This window comes from Cyprinodon variegatus, unplaced genomic scaffold (genome assembly GCF_000732505.1).
Source record: "Cyprinodon variegatus isolate N-32 unplaced genomic scaffold, C_variegatus-1.0 Scaffold1274, whole genome shotgun sequence".
Taxonomy (NCBI): Eukaryota; Metazoa; Chordata; class Actinopteri; order Cyprinodontiformes; family Cyprinodontidae; genus Cyprinodon; species Cyprinodon variegatus.
The window spans coordinates 115,414-127,703 of NW_015151727.1; the positions used below are offsets into that span (position 1 = coordinate 115,414).

At 37.5% G+C, this 12,290-nt stretch overlaps 1 protein-coding gene across 1 annotated transcript in view; it reads left to right on the top strand.

Moving 5' to 3' along the window:
* The window catches only part of LOC107102568 (UDP-glucuronosyltransferase 2C1-like), a 5,648-nt gene extending 1,791 nt beyond the window's left edge, over positions 1-3,857 (top strand). The window contains exons 3-7 of the mRNA XM_015401941.1: positions 1,478-1,626; positions 1,701-1,832; positions 1,908-1,995; positions 3,105-3,324; positions 3,438-3,857. Coding sequence (XP_015257427.1) covers positions 1,478-1,626; positions 1,701-1,832; positions 1,908-1,995; positions 3,105-3,324; positions 3,438-3,717 — 869 coding nt within the window. The 3' untranslated portion in view covers positions 3,718-3,857. The remainder of the gene's footprint in view (positions 1-1,477; positions 1,627-1,700; positions 1,833-1,907; positions 1,996-3,104; positions 3,325-3,437) is intronic.
* The last annotated feature ends 8,433 nt before the right edge of the window (positions 3,858-12,290 follow it).

The following is a 12,290-nucleotide window of genomic DNA, read 5'->3' on the forward strand; positions in this document are numbered from 1 at the left end:
CCTTTCCGATTCCTGAACGTCACTAACCAGTAGGTGGCAGTAGTGTTCTTTGACAAACATGGATGCCTCCTGTAAAGCACATTCAAATGAAATTTACTCTTAATTAAAAACACTTCTCATTTTTTGAACAATAATAATAATAATTTCATATTTACTCATTTCAAAAGTTGGAATTCTGAACACGACAGAACTTCTCCCTCGTGGAAATGTCACTATTCTACCAAAATTGGCGATTCCAATAATCAGGGATTTACCTATAGACAGTGGGTCACGCCCCTTTTCCATTTAAGCCAATTTAAAACGATTCAATATGGAGTGATTCTACTTTTTGATGTTCACATTAGTAACCATTACATAGATCTGTCACTAGTGCCTTTTTTCTAGTCACACTGGAAACAAACCATTAGAGGACTTGGGTAGTTATTGAATCATCAGGACTTGATCATGATTGGATAGGGGACGGTTTCACCAGTCACAAGTTAATTAAAAATTCAACCAGTAGCGGCTGGCCAATAGGACGCAAGAGCAGAGCCCCACTCACCCAATGATCTTGATCAAGCATTAAAAAAAACTAATAAAAATTTAATTATAAATTAAATATTATGAATATTCAGAAATATATTAAGATATTTTTTAGATGTGCAAGAAAATATTTAATCTTTAAATTCAAGTAAAGCTGTTTTAGTTGTCGTCAGATTGGTGAAGTATTTCCTCCCTGGGGCACAAAAATCTTTGCCCATAGTGTGTATTCAATTTCAGAGGCTGCATCTGTGAAAATAAGGAGGCAGAAAGAGTTTTGTTTATGGATTCAACCCATTTGCACGAGGACAGATAAAACCTTTTTTTAATAAACCAAACATTATCCGCACCTTATCTGAATCAATAACAATTTAAAACAACTATTTTCATTAAATTCAGATGGAACTGTTCTCATCCCTGCATTATGATAAACTGTACTTCCAATAATCACCTCTGTTTGGCGCCATTTACCTTTTTTCTCTGAGCTAGCTGCTCATGTCAACAGCAGTTAAAGCGACTTTTACAGTTTGCAGCAGTTCTTTATTATTCATGCTGTTCAAAGTTTAGAAACTAACTGTGAGTGTGTCTTTACAAGTCGTTAAATTTGAGATTTGAAGTTAATGGAATGTGCTGTTATAATTTATAGTCACGATTATCTATTCTTTAAAGGTTTATCATCATTGTTGGAGTACATTTACATTAAAGTATGGTCTCTATTTTTCTGTTGAAAGTTTCTTACAACATTTAAAACATTTTTTATGTAAAACCAGTCAGAAAAAACTGACATCATGTTGGCTCTATGTCCATCACACCTCACATCCAAAGAAATAAGAACCTGGGGTGGATATTAGGAAACAGATTTCGACACTGTCAGGATAAAAATGTAATTTTCTGTCATTGTAAAAATAACTTTTTGTCCACTAAAAGACGTCTTACATAGTATTTACTGTGTGAACAGGAAGTACTAGCAGTTTCTGTAGCTCCATTGGGAGGGCCGAGGTTTGGCTGATCAGGACCTTTTGGGACATGGAGACGGCACGACCAATACAGCCAAACTTTTTCTATGTGGGCGGTCTTCACTGCAGACCAGCCAATCAGCTGCCAGAGGCACGGTTTAACTTCCTGTTTCATTTACAGATAAAAGTGATGGAATGACATAAAACTTATGTCACTTTCTGCAGGACCTGGAGGCATTTATGCAGAGCTCTGGTGATGCTGGTGTGGTGGTGGTCACCTTTGGCTCCATGGTAACCCATCTGACACCAGACAGAGCTGATGTCATTGCCACTGCTTTGGGACGAATACCACAGAAGGTCAGAGGTTCTACTCACTCACTGACTTCCAACAGGTGTTTACTCTCACTCATTACCACCTGTGACGTTTTTCAGGTCATTTGGCGTTATCGTGGCGAAACTCCAAGAACCCTGTCAGCAAATACGAAGCTTTATGATTGGATCCCTCAGAATGACTTGCTTGGTATAAACTCCAGTCTTAGCTTTTCAAAATAAAAGCCTGATCTCTGTCCATAGGATAAGATAACTGTCAATAAAAACAAACGTGTAGCTGTCTAAATTTGTAAATGTAACAAACCTAAATACATTTAAGATTTGTATTTATTTCTTATCAACTCACACATATATATGTGACATCAGATGGTTCATTTCTAAGGAAATACAAGTCAATCACCAATTTAAGAGTACCACAAATACAAGACATACATTTACAAGTAGTTGTCAATAATGTACTATAATCAATCTCTAATTTATGAATACTAATCACACATCTATGATTAGAAATAAAAACAATTTTACAATCACGGATAAAATATTTTAAGAGTACCACTCTACAAATATAAATAAAAACTTTTTAAAATAAGGGACAAATTTACCAGTACTAATTACGAAATTATTACTGGTAAAAATACAAATACAAATCAAAATTTATAAGAACCAATCACAAGAACTAAACACAATTTTTCAAATACAAAACTCAAATTTATGAGAATCATTCACAGCTTTACAAGTATGAATGACTAATTATTACACTCTTAACCATTGGTGGCAGTAATGGACCTGAAAGCTGCTCACAAACACCCATCAAACGAGGAGGAAGAAGACAAAACCAAAACCATTGATCAAATCAAACATCATGATGTGCAGAAAACATTTTAGCAAAGATATAATGCTAAATAAATCATTTAGTTTTCCTTATGTCCCTCTTCTTGTTTAGAATCAGCTGTTGAACAAATTGAAGGTTACCGCCACCAAGTGGAAAGGAGTGTAACAGCTTCATCTGGGTTTGTAGATTTCTTCTTGTAAATTTGTGATTTGTACTTGTATTTTTTGCAAAGTTCAAACTTTGTAACATCTAAAATGATGATACCATGCATGTATGAGTTGAAGGAGCAAAAGATTTAAAGCTTGAATTATTTCTGTATTGACAGCTGTCTTACCTTACATACATTCTTCCTGTTATATATTATCCAAGTAAAATAATTTGAATCTATTATCATAGATAATCCAGTAATCAGCTCCTCTTCCTTTTTATAAAACTTTCACAATAAGAGCTCCATGTCTGACCTTCAGGCCATCCGCTGACCCGAGCATTTGTGACACATGGCGGCACAAATGGTTTATATGAAGCTTTGTTTCACGGTGTGCCAGTGGTGGGTATTCCGCTGTTTGGGGATCAGCCAGATAATCTGGCCCGTCTGAGCCGCCGCGGCGCCGCAGTCGTTCTTCACTTCAATCTCATGACAGTGGATGAGCTGGTGGAAGCTCTGCATGCCGTAATCCATGAGCCAAGGTGAGGATGATGTCATCCAAGAGGCACGATGTTACTTTAAATTTATTTTTATTTTTTTTGTTATCAAAGAACAACAATAATGTTGACATAAATTTTCTTCCCATGGCGTGCAGTTTCAGGTCAAATATGCAGCGCCTGTCTTCACTGCAGCAGCAACAGCCTGTGGCACCGCTAGCCACCGCTGCATTCTGGGTAGAATTTGTGATGCGGCATGGAGGAGCTAGACACCTGAGGCAGGCGTCACATGACCTGTACTGGTTCCAGTTCTACAGTCTGGACATTTTAGCGGCTCTGCTGCTAACAATAACAGCTGGATCTGCCCTCTGCTGGGCGGGGCTTCACTGCGTCCTCTGGCGCTGGAGATGGCGATCACCGACCAAGAAAAGGGACTGAAAGGCTCCCTTTCTTACAACTGAGAATTATTAAATATTACTAACAAAGAATTACTAAATGTAAAATATTTTTTTATGATTTTGATTTTATGAATAATTGGATCAGTTTAGTCTTAACAAAATCTAAATTGCAGTTCAGGTTTTTCTCCAGTGGCGGGGCTGGTGGAGTTTTCTGTTTCAAATGCATACTAAGGTATCACACCAGTATATTTACCTCAATGCCAAGAATAAAAAAAAAAAACATAGTTAAGACCAGAAGTTTATTCAAAGACTTTCAAAGTAAAAGCAAAGTTGATTTGATACTTTCTAAAGTAGAGGCTAGTGTCGATAAACTCACCATGAAGCTATCTTCCTTTAACAAACAAGTGTTGTTATGCTGGAATGTTATGTAGACGCACAATTTTACTCCCCTCCAAACTCCTATCTGGAATGATAGATATGTGCTATATAGAAATAAGCCTTTGTATTTAGATCGCTGGTTGGAAAAGGGCCTATAAGACTTATTAAGGATTTTTGCTTGCTGTACAATTTAAACTGCTTCTTTGCTCAGTTTAACACTGTGATAAACTCTAATCCGAAAGCGAACACGTGTTGCACACTATTCATGAAGGCCTTGAATGCGACTTCCGGAATAAATTTCCAGTCCTGACAGTGCAGGAGACCCCAGTTTGCATGTCTGCAATGAAGGGGCCTGACAGTGCAGGTCTGCAGCCAGATGTTTTTGAACATTTCTGAAAAGTGGTTTAAATCAGTCATAGCTGTCATAGCTGTTAATCCATGCTGGGTCAGAAGATGACATTTGAAAAAGGAGGCAGGGAAAGCACAATAAAACATTAGCCTTGCTGCATGCAGTCAGCCAAGCCTTGATAAAAAATCAAAAATCCCCAATTCGACGAAAAACAAAACAGCTTTACTTTACTAAAGATTAGAAATGTATCTTTTAAATCTAAAAATATACTTATATATTTCAAAATATTTTCAATTTATAATTTAAGTTTTATTTGTTTTTTTAAGTCTTGATAAAGGTCATCGTGTGATTGGAGCAGCGCCCTTTATTCCCCAGCCGCTACTGGTTTCCTTCCATTTTTTCAGGTTTTTTCATGACAGTGAAGTTGTTCATGCATTGCTTGATTAAAATGCATTTCTTTAATTATGACCTGATTTGATAATTCATGCATGTTTTGATTTTATCTGTACTGATCTGATCAGGCCCAAAGATGGATTATTGATTTTATATGTTTTATATAGCTAATTTCACGTGATCAAATGATTAGTATCATATCATCATACATCTTTTGCAATTGCATGAATTTGTCATTTAATGTGAAATCAAATAACATTCACTCTGTCACATTTTGTCCTATGAACATGCCCGGTTCAGCTGTGGTGTTAGGACAGCAGATTATCAAAGAACTCTGCACACATATGGAATAAATTCAAAACTTAAACATATTTCAGTTCACATCGTTCAACTTGACCTGAGAATGTGGTTAAAACTGCAAATAAATATTAATATAACTGAAAAACATGAAATACATGTGTTCAAGTCAACCAGCAATGAAGCACTTTGAGAAAAACCTCGGAGCAATACAGGCTTAGTTTAACGTGTGAATACTTTATATTTATATTTATATTTATATTATAATGACTCCAATATCAATACAGATCGGTGCAGCAAACTGCAAGAACCACATAAAGAATTTTTTAAGCAATTATAACTCGTTATAAAGGCTAAGAAGGAACCCACACAGAGACACAATTCCCCCTTTATTGCAGTCTGCAGCTGTTTAGACATCCTAAAGAACGGCCTGTTTCTGAACGACCATGTGATTCTCTTAAACAGAATGCTTTTCTGCATCTACATCGTCAAAAATTGCACCACATCCGACTAAACAACACATGAAAAAGCAGCAGAAACAAGAAGCATGCTTCAGGACCTCTCAACCCTTCTTTGCATGGAAACCCGTCTTACCTGTCAGCTAAATCACGATCACAAAAATCGGTAATAATTCTTTATATGCATCAGCAGACACCATGATATTCAGACTTCTATCATAGTTCATTTAGCATAGGGAGCTAGCAAGGTTTCTAACTGGCACCACCATCACGCTCACATCATGAAAATGAACAAAAATACATGATTTCTTCAGATATATACTAACTTCCACTCATTCATGTTTTTGGTTTCATAATGAAGCTTCAGCGATTCACTTTATCTGTTTACCTTTTGTTGTTGTTCTTCTGAAAGCTGTTTGATTAACGTCATGCAGGTATGTTTCCATCACCTAATGACGAAGCAGAACCAGCGTGTTCCAACGGTCAGGTTGCAGCCATGAGCGCCGTTTTCACAAAAACTGGGCTGTTTGTAAATTAATACTCTGGCCTGATATTTACATTACAAATCTTTAACTGTTATTAATTTCTTAAGTTCTATCAGATTTAACTGATTGATCAATAAAGGCTTTAGTTCAGATATGCTTTTGCAATGTAACTAAATTCATGATAAATTAGCATGATTAAATTTCTCAGCTAACCTCTGTTAAGATGAAATACTCTGTTCCTACATTTGCTCTCCAGGATTCATTTTGTTGACAGAGCAAAGAAGTTTTGATTAAATAGGAGTTATGGATTAAATTCAAACATTTATTCGTCAGTGGATTTCCAACCATTGCCTACCTGTCCTTGGCCCTTCAGAAGGGGTCTGACGCTTTCTAAATTACTGATCTGTTTAAAGATACACCGTTTTTATTTATTAGTCTGTTCCCACAATAGACACCTTGACCAACCTGGATCCCTTCTGGATTCAGGACCTTCATTTATCATCAAAACTATCCTGTAGCCAGAAGGAGATTGTTATTGTTCCCGGCCAATAGAAGGCCTTCCAACACCCAAACTGTCCCTCACGCTGCTAAAACTGGTAACTTGGTGCAGTCTCAAAGTTCACCGTATTTGAAAGGTGAAATATAAAGCTTTACAAAAAATTTGTTGTAATTGCGATTTACATTGTGATTAGCAGTGAAACTCTGCAGAATCAGTGGTTTAACTTCCGCAGAGCTATAAATGCCTCATGGTCGTTGTGGGCTTCCTGTTTTAAAGAGGTAGAGGGTGAAGGCTAAAGTTTCTAACAGCTTTGTGTTCAAAGACATTCATGACCACAATGAAGCAAAATGTTTTCCTCAACAAAACACTCTGTGCCTTTTAATATAGTTTTGAAGCTGATTGTACAGCTCTAGTACCAGCAGTTTGTTAAGTTCGGAGGAACTGAGGAAATCTCCAGCTTGATACCGTAGAGTTTGATCATTTTTGAATATTCTAGGACTAAATTATTTCACATGAAAGTTTAATTTTATGTTAGCCTTTTTTTTTTCTAATGACTGCAGCTCCTTTAGCAATGCAGAAAACGAAGCAACGGTTAAACAGAGAGACTTTGCAGCGAAAGTGAAGCTTTTACTGCCCCTAAAAATGATTACCACTGTTTGGTTTTGCAAACTCTTTAAGTTGATTTTTGTTTTTTGGAATGATTAATTTTAAAAGGTGATTTTCATTTCTTTACTGAAAATCACTTTCTTTATATAATAGCTGCTCTACTGCTATAAAAGAAGAGCAGTTGTGCAGAAAATCGTTGTTTTCTTCCATTGGGGTTTATTATGATGTACTTTTGGCCGTCTTGACTTTTGCATAAAAATGACCCCATACGTTGAAAAACCTCTCACATGGTTCAGTATTTGTGTAAACTAACAGGAAACCCACAAACACCCCTTCATGCATCTGCAGACGTGTTTCTGCTTAGAAACTGAATCTGCAGATAAATCCAAACTTACTGACAACAGTTCGTCAACAGTTATATTAAGAGAAAGATTAAGACAAACTGGCTGCAGCCCATTTAGATGTTTGTTATTTCAGAGTAATGTTAAATTATACAAAACTAAACAAACTACATATATTTATATTGCAACTATAATTTTGTAATAGTTTTATAAAAGTCAGATGAAAGTCAGGTGTCGCTATGTCAGCTTTTCTGGTAAAGTTCTGAGAAAGCATCTTTTTTCTTGTCCTAATAGGAGTGATTTCAAAGAAATCTTGTACCAGTCCCTATGCTGGAATGTTTAAGGTAGGGGCAACAGAAAGCTGTTGCCTCCTTACCCTAGACGAGGGTGAAGGGAAGGTTATGAGAGATAAAGAATGAGTTCACACAGCCTCCCTCATGCCGTGAACAGAAAACACCAGTTCTAAAATGTTTATCTGGCCAGTGAAAGATGTATTCACCTAACAGGGAATGTCCTTGTTGAACTGAGGTTACTTTGCTCCAATGTTCGAGTGTGAAAAAGTTCTTTATGCAGAGGTTGGGATGGTCCAAAGGGAGAGAGTGTGTTGGGATTTGTACAGTTTAAATGTGTGTGCTGGGTTTGCTCCAGTAAGAGCTTTATCTCTCCATCTACGGACGTAAAATAAATCTATGTTTTTGCAAAACTTGCCTCTGTTTCAGCTTCCTAACTCCACAGTTCTCTTTAATCTTGATAAATAACTAATGAATAAAAGAATAATGTGAGAAGTTTGAGTCATAGATAAAACAAACCAGCTCAAAACAACAATGCAGCCGTTTTTGGCATTTACTAATGATATTTAGTTACTTTAACACAATTATTGTATGTCTTACCCTGCTAACATGAAACAATTGAGTTAAAGTCATTTAATATTAAGTTAATGACGTTTGCATTATTTTTTCAGTTCAGCCAGTCACTTGGTTACAGAGTATTTGTTGCAGTTTAGGGTCATTGTGTGATCTCTGAATGTTTATAGCTGGTTTTGGACAGTGAAACTCTGCAGGATCAGTGGGTTAACTTCACAAAGGTAGAAATGTCTCACGGTCGTTGTGGGCTTCCTGTTTTAAAGGGGTAGAGGGCGAAGGATAAAGTTTCTAACAGCTTTGTGTTCACATACATTCATGACCACAATAACGCTAAATGTTTCCCCAACAAAAAACTTATGTGACTTTCAATATAGTTTTGAAGCTGACCGTACAGCTCTAGTACTAGGAGTTTGTTTAGCTTGGAGGATCTGGAGAAATCTCCAGAAAAATTCATGAAAAAGCTTGATAAGCTTGATATTCTAGAGTTTTATTATTTCTGAATATTCCAGGACAAAATTATTTTGCATAAAAGTTAAATTTTATATTGGCCTTGTTTCTTTGTTTTTTGTAATGACCGCAGCTCCTGTAGCAGAAACCAAACCAGTGATTCAATAGAGAGACTCTGCAGCTAAACTGAAGCTTTTACTGCCTGTAGAAATGATTACCACCGTTTGGTTTTGCAAACTCTTTATATAATAGCTGCTTTACTGCTATGAAAAAGTAGATTGAAAAACATTTTACCAGGTTTAAAATGGAAGAGTATTTGTGTAAACTAACAGGAAAACCACAAACACCCCTTCATGCATCTGCATACGTGTTTCTGCTTAGAAACGGAATCTGCAGATAAATGCAAACATACTGACAACAGTTCATCAACAAATATCTCAAGAGAGACACAGATTAGGACAAACTGGCTGCAGTAATGTTAAATTGTACAAAACTAAACAAACTACTGTTGTGATGCTTTAAGATGTTTATCACCCTCCCTGGGAGGGACGGTAAATATCTTATTTAATCAGATATTATTTCAGCTGTTATATATTGTTTATGACACACGCCCTACTAGCTGTGTGTTAGAACAATAAATGAAAGAGTGTTTTGAGCACAAATCATGGTCAAACTGTTAATTCTGTACATACATGGAATAAATTCACCACAACTTCTGTTCAAAATGTAAGAGTTTATTAACAAAAATCATTCAGCTCCAAGTCAAACATATTTCAGTTTAACACTCTTAACTTAAACTAGTGAAACTCAACTAAACTAAACTACTATGTACAAAGAGGAAGGGGAACATTGTTGAAAACCATATTAAAGTTAAGATGGATCTTGTGTTTGGAAACCAAAGCTTATCTGAAAGAATTTGGGATGTGATCAAATTATCTTTTCACAAATTTAGAGAAATTTGAATGTCTTCAGTCCAATTCACAATACAAATCCATGAGGTGAGTAAAAAATTATTTGGCCAAATAATGTTTTATTAAATGATTTACTAAATCAGGAACCAGTAACCTTTAGTTTACCCTCTTTGAAATAGCTGGCAGTCAATAGACATGAGGATTCCATTAAATGACTGTCAGGTGTCTTTCTCCTCGCTATTTATTAAAGTCAGAGGGGAGGGTCCCTAGTTACACAAGCTGAGGTTGCACTAAAGGAATAGGAAACAAGAAATACAATTCAATTTGCAGCCTCAGTGAACAGGTCAATTTGCATTTAAATGTCTTGCGGTCAAATGGTCCGAGAACCTCCTGGTTTCGTTAAGCTTGAGCAATACTTCCTGATAGTTGACCTATACTGCTTGTGCAACACCTCTCTGGAGCAGTAATATGACACACATTATACATCATAAGAAAAAACATTAAGTATCTTATACATAATTATTCCAACATTTCACCCATGTTTGTGGTGTATAATGTCAGTTGATCAAAGTAATACAGATATCACTAAGAAGTCACTTCAAAGATTATTTTTGACCATCAGCTCATATTATAATGTAGATACCTTCACTTACACGTGGAGGAGCTACAAGTTCACTCATGGCCGGCAAAAAACCGTTCCACATTCTGATCATTATCATCATCACCTGCAGAGTCTGTGTGGGCAAAGAGCGGATACATCTGAAGCTGCTGCTGTGGAGAGGAAATGGCAGTGGAGATTAGTCTTTGAATGAGGCCTCGAAAGCAGGGGATAAGGCAGCAACTACAGAGGGTCAAGATGGCGGCAAACACAGCTATGGACACCAGGACAGAGGACACCAGGGTGCGGTACTTGCCAAAGGCGTCCAACCACGAGTCCCACATGGATGTGTCCACGCCAGAATGCTCTTTCAGTTTACCATTCAGTGACCGGAGCCCTTCCAGGGCAATGGTTAACCTGCCATTGGAGGCCGTGTTGTTGGGGATGAAAGTGCGGCTTTGCTCACCAAAGATAGCACAGACTCCACCTTTTTGTGCTAATGACATATCTAATGCTATTCTGTTTTGGTAAGCCATGAGTGAAGTCACAGCCAGTTGTCCATGTACAGCTTCAAAACCACTTTGAGTCCAGTTACCTAATTTCTGAACATTATAATGTATATAATTAATTCTGTCTACATTTTTGTTAATGGTATACCACCAGCAAATTGTTGATTCAAATCCTGCAGCAACCTGATCAACCAGTTTTTATTNGACCAATTGTCAAAATTTTGGTGTCGATCATTCGATTTCATCCTGGACACTACAGAAAATGGGCTAAAAGTGTTAAAAACCGGAAGTATCTTATACATAGTTATTCCAACATTTCACCCATGTTTATGGTGTATAATGTCAGTTGATCCAAGTAATACAGATATCACTAAGTAGTCACTTCAAAGATGATTTTTGACCATCAGCTCATACTATAATGTAGATACCTTCACTTACACGTGGAGGAGCTACAAGTTCACTCATGGCGGTCAAAAAACCGTTCCACATTCCGATCATCATCATCACCTGCAGTGTGGGCAAAGAGCGGATACATCTGAAGCTGCTGCTGTGGAGAGGAAATGGCAGTGGAGATTGGTCTTTAAAAGGCCTCGAAAGCAGGGGATAAGGCAGCAACTACAGAGGGTCAAGATGGCGGCAAACACAGCTACGGACACCAGGACAGAGGACACCAGGGTGCGGTACCTGCCAAAGGCGTCCAACCACGAGTCCCACATGGATGTGTCCATGCCGGAGTGCTCTTTCATTTTACCATTCAGTGACCGGAGCCCTTCCAGGGCAATGGTTAACCTGCCATTGGAGGCCGTGTTGTTGGGGATGAAAGTGCAGCATTGCTAACCAAAGATAGCACAGACTCCACATTTTTGTGCTAATGACATATCTAATGCTATTCTGTTTTGGAAAGTCATGAGTGAAGTCAGAGCCAGTTGTCCATGTACAGCTTCAAAACCACTTTGAGTCCAGTTACCTAATTTCTGAACATTATAATGTATATAATTAATTCTGTCTACATTTTTGTTAATGGTACACCACCAGCAAATTGTTGATTCAAATCCTGTAGCAACCTGATCAAACAGTTTTTGTTCATCTGGTACTTCTCTGGACTGAAACAGATATTGCACACAATAGCCACAATGCAAAAGAAGCCCCATCTCCATGGGAACTCCATTTTTGCTAGGTTAGCAGAGATGTTAATTTTACCCAGGATTCTAAAGAAAAGGGATCAGTTGATTTCTTCACCGACGTTGAGACGAGTGGCCCTAAAAACCCAAATCCCTTTGTAGTCGGACTTCCCCACTGCTCCAACCTTAGGTGTTTAACACTCTCTGTAACTTACAGTGGCTTAGGTGAATCCAGTATGGTCTTTCAGCAATCTTCACAGATTTTGGAGTGATCAGGAGCACTTGGAATGGTAATTTCCACCTTGGACTCGCCCAGTTCTTCCCTCTGATGACTGATGAACACCCAGTCCAGTCCCTG